This window comes from Lepisosteus oculatus, chromosome 3 (assembly GCF_040954835.1).
Source record: "Lepisosteus oculatus isolate fLepOcu1 chromosome 3, fLepOcu1.hap2, whole genome shotgun sequence".
NCBI lineage: Eukaryota > Metazoa > Chordata > Actinopteri > Semionotiformes > Lepisosteidae > Lepisosteus > Lepisosteus oculatus.
The window spans coordinates 72,868,950-72,890,412 of record NC_090698.1 but is presented as its reverse complement, the minus strand read 5'-3'; the positions used below and the strand labels follow the sequence as shown (position 1 = coordinate 72,890,412).

The 21,463-nt window shown below is 40.7% G+C and overlaps 1 protein-coding gene across 2 annotated transcripts in view; it reads right to left on the bottom strand.

Moving 5' to 3' along the window:
• The window catches only part of adgrv1 (adhesion G protein-coupled receptor V1), a 203,650-nt gene that overhangs the window by 6,934 nt on the left and 175,253 nt on the right, over positions 1 to 21,463 (bottom strand). For both annotated transcript variants that reach the window (XM_015360604.2, XM_015360609.2), the window contains 2 exons: positions 8,499 to 8,620; positions 123 to 308 (listed from right to left, as the gene is read on the bottom strand). In XM_015360604.2, the coding sequence (XP_015216090.2) occupies positions 123 to 308; positions 8,499 to 8,620 (308 nt within the window). The remainder of the gene's footprint in view (positions 1 to 122; positions 309 to 8,498; positions 8,621 to 21,463) is intronic.

The following is a 21,463-nucleotide window of genomic DNA, read 5'->3' as shown; positions in this document are numbered from 1 at the left end:
CCAACAGAGACCGAGGGGACGCAACGGAATTCAAGCCTCATCGGCAACAGGGTGCCTGGAAAGGCCCCACGGACGGCTGCTCCCCGCGTGCCGTTCGGGGCAGTCCTCGCGGGCGGGCTCACCTCCTCCATGGCGCTGATGAGGTTCTGCGTGGACTTGCTGATCTCCCCGCCCACGGCTGGAGCGCCGCTGCCCTGGAACCCGGAGCCGGGGCCGCCGTGCCCGTTCATCTCCACGGTGTAACTGGCCTTCACGGGCCAGCACAGCTGGTTGTGCATGATGAAATACACGGCAAAGACGTAGAACCCCTGGGAGACCAAACGCACACGGCAGTCAGTCACGGGAGAGGCGGGGAAGCGGGGAGGGAATAGTCCAGAAAACAGCTGAATTTGTACTGTCATTTCCTGGTTTAAAATTCCTCTTGTGGCTGGTGACTTGGGCTCTTAAGCAAGGGTTTAAAATCTGATCTGCTGCTTATCCGAGAAATTAAGTCACCAGAACCATGTCAGCAAGAGCTTTTCCGTATTTATTCCTCGCAGTGTGGTCTCTCAAAGTGTATCATATTGCACAGAATGTGTATGATGTTATTAAGGGTTTGTTTTAAATAAACAGCAACAGGTGCAATGGACTACTGATTATTCACTCTGATTATTACACACCCAGTCTGTAAGACCATTAAGGTTAAACCACTCGTAATCTCAGATTTCACATTCTTCCACAGCATCAGATAAAACTCAGTGAAGCAATGGAAGGATGTAAAAACTATGGCACAAATAAACAATGGGCCTCTTCAGAGTGAACCATGAAACACGAACCAGAGGAAGTACGTTTAAAAGAAACTAAGAAGCAAACTACGCAGCCAGAACAAGTCAGTGTCCTGGCTTTTTTCAAGAAACAGCTGGATGAGAGCTTTTGCTAATTAGCTCAATTTGGATCAATTAGTTACTAACTACCAAACAGGCTAGATGGGCCACATCTGTAACTGTTCTTGTGTTCTTGTTGTTCAGTAGTGCAAGCTTAGCGTTAGGAGTTGTGTGATGGAACAAAGTGCAAAGTAAGGAACAAAGGAAGTAAAAGGATGACAAAATATTAGTTTCCAAGCAGCGTCCTGTAGTTCTTTTAAGGCCAAGGTCATAGTAGAGGGGAGCTCTGAGCACCAATCTAGCAGAGGGCAGATCAAGTTGGAAGTGCTCAAAGTGTCACAGAAACCTGCCATGCAGGAGATGACGCAGAAAGGAGACTGATTGGGCCATTGAGCTGGGCTTCTCTGAGGCTGTGATGCTGCAATCTGTCACAGTGACAGCGGCTAAAAAGTGAGAGTGATTCCTGGTGTATGTGGTGATTACTGTCAGTATAGTGGTAATGTCCTAATCATGATTTCTTCATCGCTAAAGGATTGGGGAGATTTATTTCTGAACATCAGATGGGAAATATCACACCACAGCTAGGAATTTAACATTATGCCAAGACAGGTGCAGGTCAAAATAATACAGTACATGAAATCTAAATTTTCTTGTGATGAGGCAATGTCTTTGCAAGAGCCCTAAGTCATCTTAATAGCTACACACATTATGTAACATTCACAGTCTAGGAACAGTGGATGTGATCATATGTATTAGTATGGTTGCAAAGATGGGGTGACCCTCAGGTCTGAGACCCCCAGAGGTTTCTTTCTTCCCACTGGGAGTGTGTGTTTTCCTCTCCTCTGTGCCCCCATGGTCAGCAGCTGCTGTGCAATATTGTGAAGTCTGTAAAGAGCTATAGCGATAAAAGACTGATTGACTGGTAATGGACATCTGATCCTCTTTCAAGGCCCAGAGGTGAGGTGAGGCTGGAGGACATGCAAGTGGAACTGCGTGAAGAGTAAAATGGACTGACTGCAGAAGTCAGAGGAAGAGCAGCAAAGTTATCAAGACACAAGAAAAGGAAATGCAAAACTGATGTGCTGAGAGACCTAAGGGCAGAGATAACAGCATCAAACACAATATAGCATATGTCTTGTGGAAAGAGTGGAAGATGGAATTCAAATCTAACCAGCATATGTTATAGCAAAATAATAAAGATAAGCGTGTGATACACAATAGCTGCTATGCATGTAGAGACAAATGACAGTCTCGGAAGGTGGGTGCTTTATTACAGCTCTTGATCACTGGGTTTTGCAATGCAAAAGTTTTGCACCTTCCCAAAGCAGAAAGCAAAATCCTAACATCTCATTTTCATGTCTGTGCTGCAGTGTATCCTTCCAAATCCCACCCTTCAGTCCTCATTTACACTAATTTCAATATTAAAGTTGGAGGTTTAACGAGGTGCTGATTTGTTAGAGGACACAGAAACCCAAATGTCTTCTTTTTCGCTGAATTTCTTTTGAAATTTTTGTAGCTGCTGTTTTGCAGCCCATTTTGCTACTTTTACAACCCATTTATCTGTGACTCAGCTTTTTCAGCCTGGCAGTGTCTCCTTCAATCCCAGGAATGTGTCTCTTTATCACTCTTTTGTTCTGCTCTGTACTGGTTCCTGTCCCGAAGCCCTAATTACACAGCATTAATACCTTGCTTGCAACTTGGTGACTAACACCGTAATCCATGTTCTATATGTGGTCTTACGATGCACTGTAACATTTTAGCATACCAGAGAAATCAATGAACAGGTAATATGTGACAGGTAATAGTAAAATAGTGACTTATCTCCAAATTTAATCAAGGCTTCTAACATTCAGTTCGCATTTTTAGTTGCTTCCCCACGTTGAAGGTGTCAATGTACAGTAAACACCTAAATCGTCTTCACTAGCAGCCTTTTTTCGAGACCAGTGTTGCTCAGGCCTAGGGGAAGTGGACAGTGTGCTTATATTCTGCTCCCTTGGAGACGCACTTCAAAGCCAAGTGCTGAATTCTGTAACCATAGAGAACAGTCCTGACTCATACACCGGGCTAATCCATATGCGGAATGTGCACACCACTTGTACCTTTCGAAGTAGGCCACACAGCAAGTTACGTAAGCGCCCTTCCTGCTGATCTATAAGAACGGGGACTGCTGTACAGTGAATGCTAAGATGGCAGTTCTTGAAGAGCAGGGCCAATGTTATGAATGGATTTGACAGTACATGATGGTGACGGTGGTACTCTGCCTTTTGTGAGCAATAACCTGATTCTGTGGGCTAGTGGCCCAACAGCAAGAGCCTGGTTAACAACAGTTAACCTGTTGACTTTGATGTTGCTGCACAAATGAATACTCTCCTTTTTAAAATTGGAAAAACCTTTGAAAATGCCTGTGTATTTCCAGTGAAACACGTTAGCTAGTTATATATCAGTTACTAGGGCTCAGATCATGATCATGGTAGATACTGTACATTTCACAGTGCTTTCTTATGTTGCCAAAAAAAATTCAACATCTCGTTTCTTATATCTACATGTGGTTTGGATTCCACTTTCACAACAATGTGAAATGTCAAGCACCTCATCTGTAATTAAGTTCTGTACTTCACTGCAAAAATATATGTTGGTTTTAAAAGCATTTTATGAATTATATTTCAATAACATAAAGGAGATATACTCATTTGGTAAGACAATACAATATTTCCCCCACTCCTCAATTTTGTGTCCACAAAAGGACTTTCCAAATAATATCTACTATCTACTATTTATCATGACAATGATGATATTTTCTATATAGTCTAATAATAGTTCAGTTTAAATAGCACCATTTAAGAAACAGCATCTCAAGGTGCTCTGGAACAGAACAATGTAAGACCTGACGCAGACGAGCTCGTTTGATAGCTGAGCAGCTGATTGAAACTAAAGGTTTGCCCCGTTGACGTGCCTTTAAAGGGCCCAAAGGTTGGGCCTCAAGCGTGTGGCTGGGAAAGCTCTTCCAGATGCCCACAACTTTCTGTGTGTTTCTGTGAGAGTCTCATTTCCTCCACCCTAAATGAATCCCTTGAAGTTCGTGCAGTCCACGTCGTTGCTGTTCACTTCCTGCACTGTCTGGGTTTGCCACTTCCCCCCGAAGAGGTTCTCAGGATTTGAAAGTGGCGACTGAGAGGCAAGATCAGACCTGAGCTGGGAGATCATCCCACAGCCTAGGAGCGACAGAGCAGACAGTGGCGTCTTCAAGATGAGAGAGGCTCACACTTGCTCCTTCGGGTAGTCTATTCTCATTAAAGTGACTGCGAAAATATGCATCCCTTCATTTCTCTAATGTCTTGACGAGAAAGGAGAATAATCTGTAAACATATTATTATGGAAAACAGAAGTGGGGGAATGCTACATCCTCTGATATTTCACGAGTCCTTTTACTAAGTGCCATGTTTATGTTGTAATTATGCGATTACAGCACCAGCACGTAATCTACAGTGTCTAAGGGGAATCACCAGCATACACGAAATCTCTAAGACTATACAGTATGATGAAGTTAAATTTTCTTCAAGGGGATGCCAAGATACAGGAGTGCCGGGGTTTAAAGCAAACAGACAGATAACAGAACAAATAAGAAGACATGAATGTTAAAATATGTCAGTTAGGAGAATTGGGTACGTACGCATGTGCCTTTCTGTATGAATTTAGGAGTCCTACTATTACATATTGTATTTCCGATACATAACAAGGGAGGGAGCACATTCATTTTTTTAATCGAAAAAAAAAAACATTTCAAGAGAAATTGCGAAAGGTATCCATCTTTCCAAGTTAAAAAATGTTATTAAATTTGTTTACTGTGATCACATCTAAGGGAGGTTACATCTCAAAACTAAATTATTTAAATTGCTTTTCTAGAGGATAGCCTGTTTTTGCCTTGTCAAAACTCTGTGCCAGTAATGCAAACCTGGAGCAATTCATTTGACACCCCGATTGAACACCGGAATAATTAAACACAATTCTGGAAGACTGGTTTATACAATTTTAACAGATTGATTAAACCTGTTGACAAGTCCGTATGATCTCTTATCGACAAGAGTCATTCATCACCTACTCAGCCATCATGTTGAAGTTGATATCTTGGTTTCTTGCAAGAAACGGCTGGATGAGATTCAGGGTCAATTAACTGCTTACTACCACTCTGTCCAGTTTTCTCATTTGTAACTTATGTTCTTTTCCAACTCAAGGAGATTCTAATCCTTCTGAGTGTCCAATGAAGAAACAGGAGGAAGTTTCCTCCTGTGTGAAGCTGGTTATATAATGAGGAGACTTACACAGTGAACCTGTCTGATCATGATGAACACATCTGGTCATAGAGGGCTTTGGCTGGAACAACAGCACCTTAGCATACAGAATGAGTTCGCCCTAAGTGTAGGATCTTTTGTTTTTTTTGATAACTCAAACAGGGAGATAGAATAGGGACATATAGAATAGAGATATGGGATGTAGGCTCCTCTACAGCTGCCTCATCAGAAGGAAGACAGATGAGAGGATAGAGAAATGTATTGCACTTTTCCTGATCAAATTTAATATCTGAACCACATAATTAACAACCTTTACTGACCACAGGCAGTCAGAACCTTGGTTTAACATCTCACCTGAAGGTCAAAGCACAGTGTCCTGGGTCACCCAGCTGGGGTATTGCTTTGGGCATTCTTGCCCAGAGGGTTAAGTGCCACCAACTGGTCTACCAACACCATTGACAAGATCATGACGAGATTGGTTAAGGCTGACCTGCATGTTCCACCAGCCTCCTCATCTTATATATTATCCAGTACATCTAGATGGAGTTCTGAAGCTAAAGTATGTATACACTGTTTACGCAGTACTCTATGTTAATATGTTTACTCAGTACAATGTATCTCTATGTAAAAGCAATTTTTCAAGCCATTTTATTTAAACCACTATCATTGCTCACTTTTGGAATGACACATTATATTTAAAATGACACAGTACTATTTTCCTCCTGGACTTTAACATGCAAAGCTTGTTTGAAATAGCTAACTTTTGAGGGACTAAATATTTCAGCAAACTACTGAAATGATCTGCCTTTACAAAAGTGTAAAGATAGGTCAATAATAAAAGTTAGCCAACTGTACAGAGGCTTTCAGTTTTGGTTTTAAATGTATCTTTACATATAAAAATGTTTTTATGTCACCATGTGGAGGGGAAAATAAAATATTTTAAACATAAAGAAACAAAAACATTTGCATCTAAATATGTGTAGCTTTCTAGTGATTTAAAGCACAGTAGGAGATCAAAGGCTTTTCAAATGCTGACTCGCTAATGGGCTTATACTAATACGAACAGCATCTACTTGCCAATACGATCAGAATGGACAGATGTGGCAAACTCTGTCGCCTGGACAAATGACTAAAATCTAGGTCAAACATGTTTATTTGTACCTAATCAATAGTCTTGCACACTGTATCCTTTAAGATGTGATTACCTGAAATATAAATGAGTATATCAGGGTTATGTCAGTCTTGGTATTCTTTTAGTAAATGAATTGGTCTGGTCTTATTTGCACAAGATATCTAAGGCTGAGGAACAGATTCTATTGTACATGATCCACTTCTGTAGCAGATGAACAAGGAAAAAAAGTTACTTTCCCGGGGTAGAGATCATACTGTATCTGGCTCAGCTTAATTACTGGAAGGGACACGCAAAATCAGTTTAAGGACATTTTTGCCTTTGTATTGTGGTTTTGAAAATCACAGCCTTCATTCTTGTGAGATCTGTAAAAACAGTTTGCCCTTCTTTCAGGGAAAGGGTAACACTGGTATTGCCACCTTACAGTCTCCCTTGGCCAGATGTTGGAAGCTGAGCAAGGCTGGGCCCATTCAGTACTGCTGTGGGAGCCCTCCAGAGAAATCCAAATTCCTGCTGTGAGCAATGCTGGGGAATCAGTAGGTGGTGCTCTTCCCTCTGGACTAGAAATTCCAAACCAGTTCCTCAGAATGGTGAGTGGGGACGCTGTGCTTTAGGAGTTGCTATCTTTCAGATGAGACAGTTAACCAAGGTCCCGACTACTGGTGCGTTAAAAGTCACACAGCACTGTACTGGCTAAATTCCACTGTGAGTTCTTAAAACCCAGCCTCCCCTTAATTCCATTTGTGAAGCGATTCCTCATTTCCCTTCCCACTCTACTGCGCAGAATTGTACTGTGTGGACCGCTGGTGCAGAATGGCCAATGGTAGAGGAAAATCACTTTGCGAACGCAAACAAATCATTACTGTCATCATCCCTTGGAGAGCAGTTTACCATATTGGCCAAACGTCAACCCCATGATTGCCTTGCAGAAAATGGTGCAATGTAGAGAAAATGCAAGCCCAATGACTACATTTAGCCTTTTCTTGCATCCTACTGAATGACATGGATTTTACCTCATGAACAATCTGTCTTAACATTGGATATCCAATATCCGATATGACGCTTTTTACACAGTGGCGTCACATATCACTACTGACAGGAGTGACGCAGTTTTCAGAACAACAGCGCCTCTCACATGCTCATGAAATAAAAACCCAACGACTTTCCAAGAGCTGCTGAAGACATTTCTGAAACTTAAACACCACAAAGAAGACCTAAGCTACTGTACATAAAGAAACTGAAGAGCCTCCGAAGGCTCATTCCTACTCAGTGGAAAAACTATAAAAAGTACATGAACTCAAAAATGCTACATTTAATTATATCCTCTAGCATGGAACTATAAATTACCACCATTCATAGTGGAAATTTCAATCAGTGACCCTTTGGACAAAACACTGCAGTTTAATAATTCCCGTGAAGTCTTTTTACCTTCTTTACAGTTTAATTACTTTGCAATGTGAGGATCTAGCAAATTCACAAAACATCATCAATGGCAATGTCCTTATTCTTAGCATCTTAAACTGTGACGGAGGGGGTGGCATCGGGATTATTTTATAATTTTTCTGACATTGAAAATTAAATCCTAAAAGTGAGTCTGTGTCTGCATTCCAGCCCACCGTGAGTTTTGATTGTTTTAGCTGTCTGCATATTTGAGGTATGGCTCTGGGGCATAGGCTATATTGACAATATGTCGTTCGATGAAAACTCCTGAGATTTCTGTATTAATCAGTTTTAGTTTAATATGTTTTTTTGAGCTGTCCTGCAGGCTAAGACAGAGAACATAGTTTTAGGCAATGAACAGTGTTTAGCAGAACTGAAAGCATTCCTTGTATGTTATTATTATTCATTTGTTTAGATGACTCTTTTATCAAAAGCAATTCCCATTTATACCCATTTATAGAGCTAGGTATTTTACTGGAGTCATGATGAGTCTCCTTGAGCAGGGGTGCAACAACAGCAGGAAACCACCCAGGATTGAAACCTACTGCCCTCCAGTTACGAGTGCAGCCCAAACCACTCCTGCAGCCAGAATGCCTGTTCACCACAGGTAGCATCACAGCAAGGCCATAAAGGACATACGCAGAGAGAAAGAGTGATGAGGGAATTCTAACACATTAGTGACTTATGATTTTGGTGGTGCAGTATGAATCAAGAGGAAACAGAAGGCCTTAACACAGAATGTACAGTATATGAGGCATAAATAATCAGACTTCTTACCAGCAAACTGTTGAAGATGACAAACAGCACCAGCATCCACAGGTGTCTGTAGGCCATGTGCAGGCCTCCCCACAGCCAGACCAGAGAAACAAGTGCAAACAGGTACAGCACCAGCGGGACCTCTGTGAAACAAGAAATGATCTTCGTTACGCCAATAACGGCTCACCAGTGGATATTCTGACTGACGGTAATCCTGCCCCCGAATGCCAAATTAACATCACAGAGCACAGGCCACAAAGCCTGGCTCTCCTGGGAAAGAGCACCTCCATTGTCTCTTCCAAAATGGCACTGCACAGCCAAGCTTTAGGAAGAGCATGGACAGTGTCCCTTGCTGTCCTTGCTGGCCCAGACAATATGCCAAGACCTGGTTACATCAGCAAGGCATGATATACATTTCAGTGAGTGGCTCAAGATCTATTCCTGTGTATTTTACATTAAGGGTCACCCAGCTCAACCTAAGACTGTGAAACATTAGTGCAGCTCTTCTGTAGCGCCTTCGGATGCAGATAATTTGGGTGTCTGCTCACACAGTTGTATGGAAACATATTAGGAGTTTTTCAAAACTTCAGCACTGGGGAAGAAACTTTTAAAATAATAAAATAACTTTTATTGAGAACATAACATTCATCGTGGTTTGGAATTGTTGATTTCCAAATAATTCTAGGGAAATAAATATAATACTGGAATTGTACAAAAACAAATCTATACAGCACTGAAGTCCAGATATGAAAATAATTCACAGAGAACTTTCTAAATAAACTGGAGGCCTTTTGTTTTGTTTATATTGTTTGAGAGTTTACAAAAATGATTTTCCACAGAACAGATGATCAACAAGCAAACAAGACATGGAAATGTGGAACTCCTGGGCCTCTAATTTCTCCAAAGCTCTGTTTCCATTTCTAGCAGACAGAACGACTCATTTTTTCCAGGCTCCAGAGGGAACTTATGTAACCCAACAGTTTTATTGCTCCTGCTCAGGCAAACTCGGAGGAGGCAGCAAAGTGCAAATTCATCACAAACTTTCCAGTAACTGTAGGAAGGGGTTCTTCACAGGTTTGTAGTGGAACTGATCCCAATTCCTGGGAAAAAAAGTACTGAGGCATCCTGGCATACAGCAATGGAAGAAATAGGGCTGACAACCCGTCTGGACTGGAGCAAATTGTTAGCACCTGCTACAGTAGATGTCAGTGGATTGCGAAGAGAACAGAGTTTTGGAAACCTGGCTATCCTTTACTGCTTTACAAGTACTTAAGTAAATTTTAAAGTGCATCACACACATGTGAGCAGATATATAATGACATATAGGTCTATTATCTCTAGAGAAAAGGTTTATAAACAGGAGCAGTCTGTTCTCCCTGTTATCAGTCAGAAGATTATGGCACACTCAGGCACACTCGTTTCCTTAGCCCTGAGAACCTTATCTCACAGCTATAACTAAGATTAATAAAGGAACAAACCAGTTTTAGTTTGCAGCTACACATCAGTCACGTGCCTGATAAAAAAGCAGCGTGGAGCAGTAACTACCAGTTTAACTCGTAACTAGAGGTCTGGGAGTTCAAATTCATGTCGCACATTTGAGCAACGTACTTCACCCAAAGTATTCCAGTAAAATACCCAGCTGTACTAATGAGTAAAAAGTGTAGTTGCTTTGGAATAAAATGTCAGACAAGTACATTAGGAATGCCATTACAGGGTCAGACTGAAAAAAACACCCTTGATTACACTTTATCTTTGCCCTCTTTATAGACTGTCTGGAATACGTTTTTTGTGGTGGCAGTCTGAGCAGAGAGTACTCTAAAGAACAAATTAAATGTGCAGTTGACTTTAAGAAAAAAAATCACAATTAGTTTACATGGTCATTTTTATAGTATTGCATATTGCTTTTTAAAGGGTCCAAATACCTTCAGGTTTATTGGATCCAGCAAAATACTGATGAGGGAAAGAGGCATTTCATCCTGCATTAATTTCAATGTACAGCAGCTGCTATTTGCACAAGTTCAAGTATAAATCTGATATAGCAGCCAAAGAAAGAAATGAAGTGTTCCCACTACAAATTAGGAAAACCAAACATGACAGACTGCACGTCTGCAGGCTGTAACATCCGAAGGTCCAAGGTTCTCACTGCTGCTGAGATTACTGACAAGTTCTGGCCAATGTCTCATTCTCTAAAGATAGAAGGAGGTATTCAAAAAGGATTAATTGTGGACTTTATTCCAGAGAGGAAATAAGCTGCTGGTGCAAAGCATACCAGCAGTATCTGAGTTCCATAGGAGACACATGATTAAGCACAATGATTATTCAGAATTACTTAATAGGTAATTAAGTCATTTCGAATTAGGTAATTCTTGCAAATTTGCTTGGTTTACAGAATTCCAATTTTATACCGGGTCACAGCGGCACAAACCAGTTAGAATCTAACATGCCTAATAGATTTTTAGAAAAGGATCAACAGAGATAGAACATTATTTTGATTATTTGATAACTATTTTGATTTGACCTTGGAGGAAAAAACGATATTTTCTATGATTATGTTGTGTTGTATTGATGTTTTGCATCATGAAGTATTCAGTTTCCAGTCTGTTTGGACTCAGTCCTCATGTAGATAATCAAGGGCATTAAATTTGGTTATTTGGACACAGCTAAGATTGGGTTTTTAAAAAATGCATAAACACACCCAACAGTATGAACTGAATCTCTTGGCTCAAAAGGCTTACATGTTCCATTCTGCACCACTTGTTTGCCCTTGTTTTGTCACTTTAAGTTCACAAAAGTCCCATGTTAGACAGTCAGATTTATGCTTTGGAACTAGCTTTATTTGGCTTGGTTATAAACTTTCCAAATCCTGTTATTATAATTTCAGGGAGCATATCATTTTATACTGTTATTATGACCATGTCAGTATAACCTGAAAGATCTAGGGACTTTATCTGGGAATGAGAAAGAGGCTAAGATAAATCATAAGACTGGAAAAGTATCTTCAACCTCACACTACAGAAACCCTACAAGCATGGTAATGCTGGTCATTTAAAAAAACAGTGTCGTCTCTGGGTATTGTACAATCCAGTTTTATAGTCTATGTAACTGTGAAAATGCACTATGATAACCTATTGTAAAGAGCTGAATTGAATTTCTTCCTGAGGTCTCTTCATTATCACAGGCCACATTAAGAGCTGTTCAGCCGTCAGCAGCTACTTCACATATAAAGTATATGCTTGCAGCAGAGTACTTCTGAAGCCAAACACTGAGTTGGTTCAACTGGTGACAAAATCAAATAAATTACATGGTTGAACTACAGGAATATTCAACCTCAATTGAAAGGAAAATCTGAAGGCCTGGAGCTTCTCCAAGACCAGGTTTGACCACTCTGGCCTTTCTTCATCCAGGAACTAGTCCACAAACAGGGTGCATGTCGTGGATTGCTGTAGGGGTGGTTCACTCTTATAACGTCAGAAGCATTTCATGACTGATGGTTTCAATCTAGAAACGCAAGAGGATCCACCATGATCAATAGCAACGATCAAGCTTAAAAGGGTTTTGAGCTGTGCCTCCAGAGCAATGTGTTGAGGTGTGAGCAGGAGAGAGAGGCAGACAAAATCACACATGTTAGAGAAGTGCTGAGCCCTTCCAGTTTATTTTAGGGCAGGTTCAGCACATGGTTATCACTTCCTCTTTCTGTGGCTATTTTTCCGTGAGTCTAAGCGCATTCCATCTGTGGTTTGGGATGCAATCCAGTAGCAGCAGGTTCCCCTCAGAGCCAGCCTTCATCCTATAGACTAATTCATCCACAGAAAATGAGCACTTTCATGTGGCTTTGAACGAAAGAAAACAGTACATGCATGTTACACAAACATGCCTCTCTATGCCTGTTATATATAGCCAGTGAAAAAAAGGGCACAGCTTAAGAATAGAGTCTGTTGTAGAATGTGAGCCTTCAAAGAGATGAAAAACAGCTGGTTGGGCCAAATTCCATTTTTTGCATGAAATAAGTTTGCTTGAGGAAACATTCAGGAGAAAGACACCAAGTTCTAAAGATACCCTCACAGTACTAACAAATATTCACTCAGATACAAAAAAAAGGACACTGCAGGTGACTTCAATGTAAAGTCAACTTGGCATTAGTGAATGCTGCAGAATATAATTAACTACACAGCTCCTTCCAAGACAGGAGCATTTGATAAAAAACAAACTGATCCCGAGATGCAACTACACTTGTACAACAAGTCTGCCTTTCCAAATAAGCTATACACTTGCAAAATATATAAACACAAAATTCAATATCCAAAGGCATGTGCAGGAATCAAGGAATCTAAATGCTTGGACTTCTGTACTCTTTCACCTCTTGCAATCTGTAAAAGAAGTACCCTAAGCACACAGACATGTGGGACTATTCTCTTATCGAATCACAGCAGTGTAACAAAACACAACAGAGATGCTTTGTTTTGTAAAAAATGGAGATTTGGTACAGATCTCGAGTCTTAATTCAATAATCTTATCGCAGCCCTTCTCTCCTCCTTGTGAAGTCTTTTTTTTTCATTACGTGCTCAATGAACATCAGTCAGGACCCTCGTGCTGAGATTTTTCTTACAGATAGCTGCTTTTTTGGCACTTCCAATACCTGACTTCATCTGTTTCTCACGGCAGTCACTCTGGCCAGCTAAGTACTGTTGCACGTAGCTTGTTAAACTGTGGCTGCCAGCCAGGGCTGGAGCATAACTGCTTTTAGCTGCTGAAACAGAATACAACCAGATGTACTTAGATGAGAAGTCTAGGATTATTCATCCAGTGGAAAATGTTATGTCACTTTCCCTGTGCTAATCTGAAAGCATGCTGAATAACAGGAATCTGAAGATCTTTCCTTTTGTAAGGCAATGTAAGTCGTGCTATTGGAGAAGAAACAATGAAAATTCAGGAAATGAGTTAAAACATTCACTTTTTAGAAGGACTCTTGGGCAATGAACCCAACATTTTATGATGAAAAGCACAAACTTTCCACTTGCATGGAATCTCTCAATTCCAAACAGCTCAACCACAGGCCCGCATATGGAACACATATAGAATTCTTAGAAATCGGGTATGTTATTATTGAAATAGGACCTCATGAATTGGAAAGCAAAGTAAACACCCGTGAGAGTGTACCATTAGACTTGGATGGATGAATGCTTTTCTGTGCAGTTTTCAGTTTGGCCTTTTTGCTTCAAAGCACTGCTTCCATCAGCACTGCACTTGGCCTCAGAGAAGGCTAGTGAAGGCTTTGATCTCCAGACACGGTCGCAGTTCACAGAACACAGGAAAAAAGATCACAGGACACAGAGCCTAAATAAGATACTTCCAAAATCCAGGTGAGGCTGAGAATCTTACAGATAGGCCACAGCTTACAGCAAACAGCCTAGTGAGGACAGATTCTTTGCTGGATGAAGCGAGGACTGGCAGTTTCTGCTGCACTTCCCTGGCTGTGAACACTGAAGATATAAATCTACTTCTGTTCGTAAATCAAAGGACATCACAGCACAGCTTAGTACAGCTGTTGTACTTACAACAGCTTCATCAACAATAACTTCAAACATTAAAATTAAACCATAAGATGCATACTTTATCTTTTACCACAAAATTACATACTGTAGTATTCCATGTAATCTATTTATGTTAACATCTGTCTGTACAGCAAAATAAAAAAAAAACCCATACACTGTGACTTTCCTACAGGCACATAGGTAAACTGGTTGATACATAAAGGAGGGAGAAACTCCTGCCCACTGCTACCTGTACATGCAGTATTCACATCTGCTGTAGAAAGAATAGCTGATATTTCGATCTGATGAAGGTCAGTCAACTTCATTCTTTACTATCAATTTGAAGTTTGCATATGTCTATGCACAGTTTCTCATTTAATATATGTCTGCATCCAGTGTTATTTTAGCTGGTCATTTAAACCCTGTTTTTGACATTTTTATAACTTTATGAACTCCAGAGAAAGACATATGTAAGAGATGTGTGACTGAAAGGCAAAATACGTAAATGTCTCACCTGTGCCTGTACAGCCTAAATACTCACTGCCTGGAGATACAGTATATAGCTAAAATGGAGCTGTTGGCAGTGCTGGCTTTGGCAGATAAAGGAAAATGCACACAAGCCCAGTGTTCTTTCACATTCACATTGATTTATTTTAAAAAATAACAGAACTAAGATTTTAATTTTAATGCTTCGCATTGGGAGGCAAAGGTACTATAAGAAAAACTTAAAATGAGAGGAGGCCCCAAACATAAGAAAGGTGACAGAGGAGAAGAGGCCATTCTGCCCTTCCGGCCTGTTTGGTAGTTTGTTTGTTCCTTGAAAGAAGCCAGGGTCTCGGCTTCAGCAACATAGCTTGGAGGCACATTTCAAACTCCCCCCAGCCCTTCTCAGGCCATCTCTCCTTGGTAGATCCCCTGCCAAGGTCTCCTCCAGAAATCTCTTTCATCACCCAAGCCCGAAGAAGAGCACAGGGGTGTCTACCACCTCTGTACAGTAACGGACAACTGGGGTATAGAAATCATTTAGAAAAGTAATAAATCCCAGCAGCCAAAGTGCGAATGCTATCTACATCCCATATCTGTGTTAGCTTCTTAGCTGCTGTGGCTAAACTCACTGATACATTTTCATTTGTTTTCTTATTCAAAACAGTCATCTACACCCTGTGCTGCATACACATCTATCCCTCAGTTCCAAAAGTACAGCTGTTTAGGCATGAGAGGCGCAGGAATCAAAGCAGTAATTAATAAGAAAAGAAAACCTGTTGAAGTTACTTTTGCGTTTAGCATCAAAGGAAATATGATTTATCGAAAGAACATCTTGTCTCGCGATCAAAACAGCTTTCTGAGTTTCAGTTCCATAGTTAAAGAAAACAAAGCAGCTCTGCACACCTGTCAACTTCCTGTCATATAAACCTCAGTGTGATTTCTACGTCAATCCTTAACCAAGACACCTGTCATGTGCATCATGACTGGTGGCTAACGCCTCCGATCAGAGAAACTGTTTCATGGTACAGTATGTGCTGCCTGTGCAGTCTGGTGAGTGAAATGGTGACTGTGAAAGACTTGAACACTTTTCTGAAAGCATGAAAATAAAATTCAGCATTTTAATATATTTTTAAGAAATAAATTGGTTGACATATTCAACCTGCATAATGTGTGTACCCATTTATGCAGATGGGTATTTAGACTGAAGCAGTGTAAAGTAACAACAGTGTCATACAACAGCCACAAACATCTGGTTGAGTCCAGAGCTCAAACCACTACTCTACACTACTGATTCTGTGCTCATAATCAAGGTAACATCTAACATCTGTAAATCTGTTAGTGGACAGTAAATGCTTGAAAAGAAAACATGACTTCACACACACTGCACACCTGGTGTCAGAGTACTGTTTTTATCACAGATCCTACAAAGGCATTTCTCCTTTTCTTTTATTTCTTAATTTTAATACTCTTAGCTATGGGTACCACTTAGCTGACATCTGTGGATCATATTAGGATGTTAATTATTAGATTGTATTCACAAGAACAAAACAAAGTTCCTTTTTAGTAGTTTAATTTTGCAGTTCTCAGGCACATTCTTGAAACCAATATTGAAACATTGTTTAAATAATGTAAGTAATATGAAATATATTTTGTTTCATAAAGGAATAACAACATCCACGGATCAGATGCTTTGTGAATGCCTATTGAGTATTTAAGTATAATAAGTTATGGCTTAACCTGCTTGGTTAAGAGGTAGCCTCCAGGCCAGAGAGGGTTTCTGTTGGTAGGACATCACAGGTCCAGTCACACTGACTCCTCTAGAAGAGTTAAAGACATTTCCCTTCACACACCAAAACCAACACTTCCTAGACTCAAACAGGTTTTTCATTTTTAATCTCAAAGCCCCTTTATTTTGCTTTACACAGCCTTAATGGACACCAGCTCTTTAGTTCTTACAGAGAATCATCTCATCAGCCATCCTGTAGGATCAGTTTTGTAACAAACGTGTAACGCTTAGCTTTCATGACCTCCTCTTACTAACATGACAGTGCTCCTAAACATGGTGCTGTACCACATGGAACTGACTTTTCTTATTGGAAAAGAGAGAAGACATCATGACATTTTAAATAGCCATACAAATGGCCAGTGAAAGGGCTGACAATAGCTCCTAAATTACACTGTTAGGGCATGAATATGATATTTCAAACATTTGGTGTCCTGCAATCTGGCAAAGAAATCTTAATTTGCATTATGTGGTATTTAAAGATGTCTCAATGCATGAGATGACGAAGTCTGTATAATCTAATATGACAGAGTTAAGTAGTAATTTCATTGCCAAAAAGACAAGATTTCACTGACACAAACTGAATACTGCAAACCTACTCCTAACTGGAGGAAACTCCTGCCTTTTGAAAATAAATACACTTTGTCTAAACACTGCAGCTGAATTCTGGCTTTTCCTTCTGCTTCTATTCCTGGTGTCCAGTTCAGGCCAGCTGTATGAGAGCCCCTCCCGCTCCTGATGCCACCTCTGTGGCCACAGGTTTGTCAGGTTTGTCCTACCACTGGCTCAGTCAGCAGGCGTCCTACAGCCTTAAAGCCGCCTTTTCTCCTGCTGCATTCTCCGGCATCCAACTTGGCCGGAGACAACTTGGGTTCCTCTCTCTCTGCCCATGCAGCTCCTGGTGACTTCTCTTAGGCGCCTAATCTGTCTGGCATCCTACCTCTGGCTCAGTCAGCAGGCGTCCCACAGCTTTTAATCTCTCCTTCTCTAACAATGTCTGCATTTTTGTTCTGCCACTGTCCCCGGTGTCCGACAAGGCCCAACACTTTTGGTGCCTTCGGCCCCGGGTTCCTAACTTTTGGCCCCTGATACCATCTCATCGGCGCCCAGAGAGGACCCTCCTCATCCTCTGGCCAGGAGGCTACCTCTTAACCAAGTGGGTTAAGGCAGAACTTACACTTAAATACTCGATAAACATTCACCAAGCATCTGAACCTTGGATGTTGTCATTCCTCCGTGAAATAGACATCTTTGAATGAGATAAAGTGATAAAGATCATGAAAGTGATCTCGCCCTGTCATATTTTTTTTTTCCGTTCAAGAAGAAACAAATTATAGTTTTAACCTGGTATCTGGATGCTTAATTGCCAGTTCATTAGTATTGCTTTGAAAAACCGCCCTTATTCTGAATGTGTCATAAGAGGACACTTTGTCATACATAACCTTTCAAAAGCAGCTATCACAAAAGAGGCCAAACAGTTCCTTGGATTGATGCAAATTGTCTGGAAGCCACAGGATTCACCAAGGACTTAGCTCTCACCTGCCTCCTATGTCCTCCTCAGAGCACCAGGCGGTGATTCATTAATCATGATGCCTCCCTTACAGAAAGAAGAGTACTGCACACTGACAACTACCTCAGGAAAAAGGAAGTAAGAGCACATCTAGCATGGAGGAAACTTTCTTGATGTAATGACACAGCTTGACTGTTATTCTTTAGAAGTTATGGGAAACCGCTTAAGGTCAAGGGAGCCTTAATTTCCTTATTGACCGAGTCTTTCTTATTTATAGATCTGAGATACTGTTTATATGTTCTTTCCTTACCAGCACTGTAAATTTAAAGAATTACCGTAAGGAAATGTGTTTTATTCCTAATACGACACCTCTGACCATCTCTAACGCACTCTTAGAAATTATGCTTCAGCCAGTAACACTTTAAGAAAATATTTTAATATAAACCTTCCTGTTTTTTTTAAATCGCAGGCACACTCTGGATATTTTTTTTGTCCCGTGTTCTCAGAGGCCCAATATATCTACCAGCCATTTCTCAGTTCACTAAGAGACCTCATTTTAATTGTGGCTGTGCTTGTCGGTTTCGTTAACATATGACTGTGCCTTCGCTGTCCTGGCACGCATTGCTTCATTTGTTAGCCATCAAGCAGCTTTTAATAGATTCTCCCTCTCTCTCCTCTGGCCCATAAATAAAAGGACTTGAGAGGCTGTTGAAAACATGTTTACACAGCCAGCTGCATGGGCTGTGCATTGGCCAGGACTCTTCAGTTTACCTCCACACTATCAGGTACCAGCTTTCCATTTTTAGCAGCAGACATTAAGTTAACAGAAAGGCAGCAGTGTTCTGCACAAAACAAAACAGGCTTATCAGAGCCTGGCAAGTTTTCCAAAGAAGAACGAAAAGAACAAAATAGCAAATATGATCTTTACAAAAACGAATATTCTAAGCATGAAAAGAAACGTAGCACTTGTACATACAATACATCCGCCCAGTTTTTTTCCAGGAAAATGACGGACTTGTGATCTGTTACTTTTGCAGAACAGGCATTAACATTTTATTTGACAGGCATAACCTAGGTAAGTTCTCCATGCTGTGATTAGCTTCTGACATCAGCAGGACTTATCAACAAGGGGGCTACCTGTGAAGGTTACAAGTGAGTAAAATGTGCGATCACCACTGTGACCACTACTAGGAGCAGCACAAGCTGTATATCTGTATGCTTTCCACAGATGGCAGATGCCATCTTGTGGGATTCTGTCCCATTCTGTCCTCTCATACAGCCTGGACAAGCATGTTCACTGGTCTCTGAGCCATCGCTTCCCCTAGATGGGGCTGAAGTCAGTGAGGAGGGCTTTGATCACAAGGAAGTCGTTGTCATACGAACCACATGAGGACGTGTGCTGTCCTGCGGGAATACTGGCACTTCAGGGTGCCAGTAATTCAGTTCTCTGGACGTCATCATCACATTGTCATCAAATAATACGAGTAAGACTCAGCACTGAATAGACACTCCCGCCCAGACCATCACACTTGGGCCTCCCTATTGATGGGTCTGTTCCACCCAGCAATTCGTGCATCGTTATGCACGTCTGCACCACACTCACCGACTTCCATCAGGGTGGTGTCCACAAAACGCTGACTCATCACTGAAGAGTGGGATACCTGAGAGCCCAGTTTGGCCATCTGGCCTGCAATACATGCCTGCTTAGCTGCCTCATCACACTTGACCTGCTGATGTGTGGGTTGTTGTGACCCAGTGTTTCAGGTACAATAGAGCTGGCATTACAAAAAACAATCCTGAAAACGGAGGACGGCGATGTGTTAATATGGGTGGAATATCAGAACTTATTGTCTCCCAGATTGTAGCCTTCCGCTGTCAAAAATCTGTTTGTAATGTCTTGCCAAACTAGAAATGTATTCATCATGGGTTCTTCTCTAGGTTTTTTCTCTTGACTTTCCTAAGGTTTCACATTAAAGAGGAAAAAATCAACTCATTACTTGTGTCCAATCAACTCCCTCACTAATGAGGTGATTTTACGCTAAAACAACAGCCCAAATCACTTGGGTGTATCATGCTCAGTCATAAATGTTTATCAATATATATATATAGTCAGCACAATTAATTTTTCTATAAATACATACACAAAAGTTAAGAGAGAAGTTTTTATGTTCAGAAAACAAAACCAGTGTTATTAAGGTGGCAGCCCACTGTGAACAAAGAAGTCTCACTATTGCTTTGTTTTTGTGCCTGCAGGAAGTATATAAATAAACAATATCTGGGCTGCATATCACCTTTTAATTAAAGTGATGACTCAGGCATTTTGACCCAGTTAAAACTGTACTTCAAAGCTGATTCACGTGAATGTACAGCTTACTATGCTCAGCACAAACTGTTCCAGTTTGAACAGTGAGTGTCCCCTTTGCTACCTGATAAACAGCCGCAACCAGAGATTTCAAAGGAAAACATTTTTTTCCATAACACCAAACTGGGCTGCTGTGCTGTGCCTTAGACTTTTCCCACTTGATGATGGTTCCACGGTCAATCTTCAGACACAACATGTTTTGCTCTTAGGTTAAACTACAACCAGAAATCTAATTGATAAGGATAGGAGGATACTTAGGTACCCGTAAATTGCACTTTGTTGTACCGATTGATAAAAAAAACGGATCCATATAAAAACCAGTATTTAGTGACAGCGTGCCTTTGATCCAGTAGGTGAATCAGTCCAGAGAAGGATAACCAGATACATTTCCAGTCTTAAACGAATGTCCCACTCTGACAGGCTGAAGGAACTGAAGCTTTTTTGCCTTGAACAAAGTAGACTCAAGAGGAGCTGATACAAAGTCAACCCAGTGCTTTCGGAATGAACAGTGAAACAGGATGCAGAGAACAAAGTGAAAACAATGGGCAAGTGCTTTCAGAAGTGAGAAGAGAAGGGTTTTAAACATCTGGATTACGATACAATCTTCCCAGCCATATGGTTCAAGCTGATATCACCGCTTCTTTCAAGAAACAGCTGGATATGATTATCAGATCAATCAGATAGTAGCAACAGCTAAAGGAACTAAGTGGCCTCATCTTTGTTTTTATTTCCTTCTTAATGTCTTTAAGTTCAGAAGTTCAATGAAGAAAAAGGTCCAAATGTTTGCTTAATGAGCAACTATGTGCAAGAGCTTTCTTGATTGACTTGCTGGTAATATGGTTATCAAATAAGGGAGCATTTGTCTTTCTGTTGTAGTCAGCTATCTTTATTAAGGGATAATCCCTTTGGGAAATCTGCTGATATGGGAACTTCAGTGCAGAAGTTATGTCATTATGCTTACTGTTTAACTCTTTCAGGACAGCTGTCAGGTTAGTCCAATCAGAAGAGTGTTTGAGGTTTTATATATGTTAATTCCACACTTTAGTTTTAGCAGTATGTGTCATGAAAACAATACTTTAAGGACACAAGAATGGATTCAAACAAGAGGAGACCATCTAGCCTGTTTTGTAGTTAGCAGTCACTTGATCCAAAGATCTTATCTAGCCATTTCTTTGAAAAATCCAAGATATCTGTGGTGTGATTAGTGGAGTGGCATTATCCTGAAGTCCTTACACTATCAGGTTTCATGTCAACTTCAAAATCCTCATACTCAGCTATAAGGCTCAACATGACAACAAGGCACCCCGGTTCCCG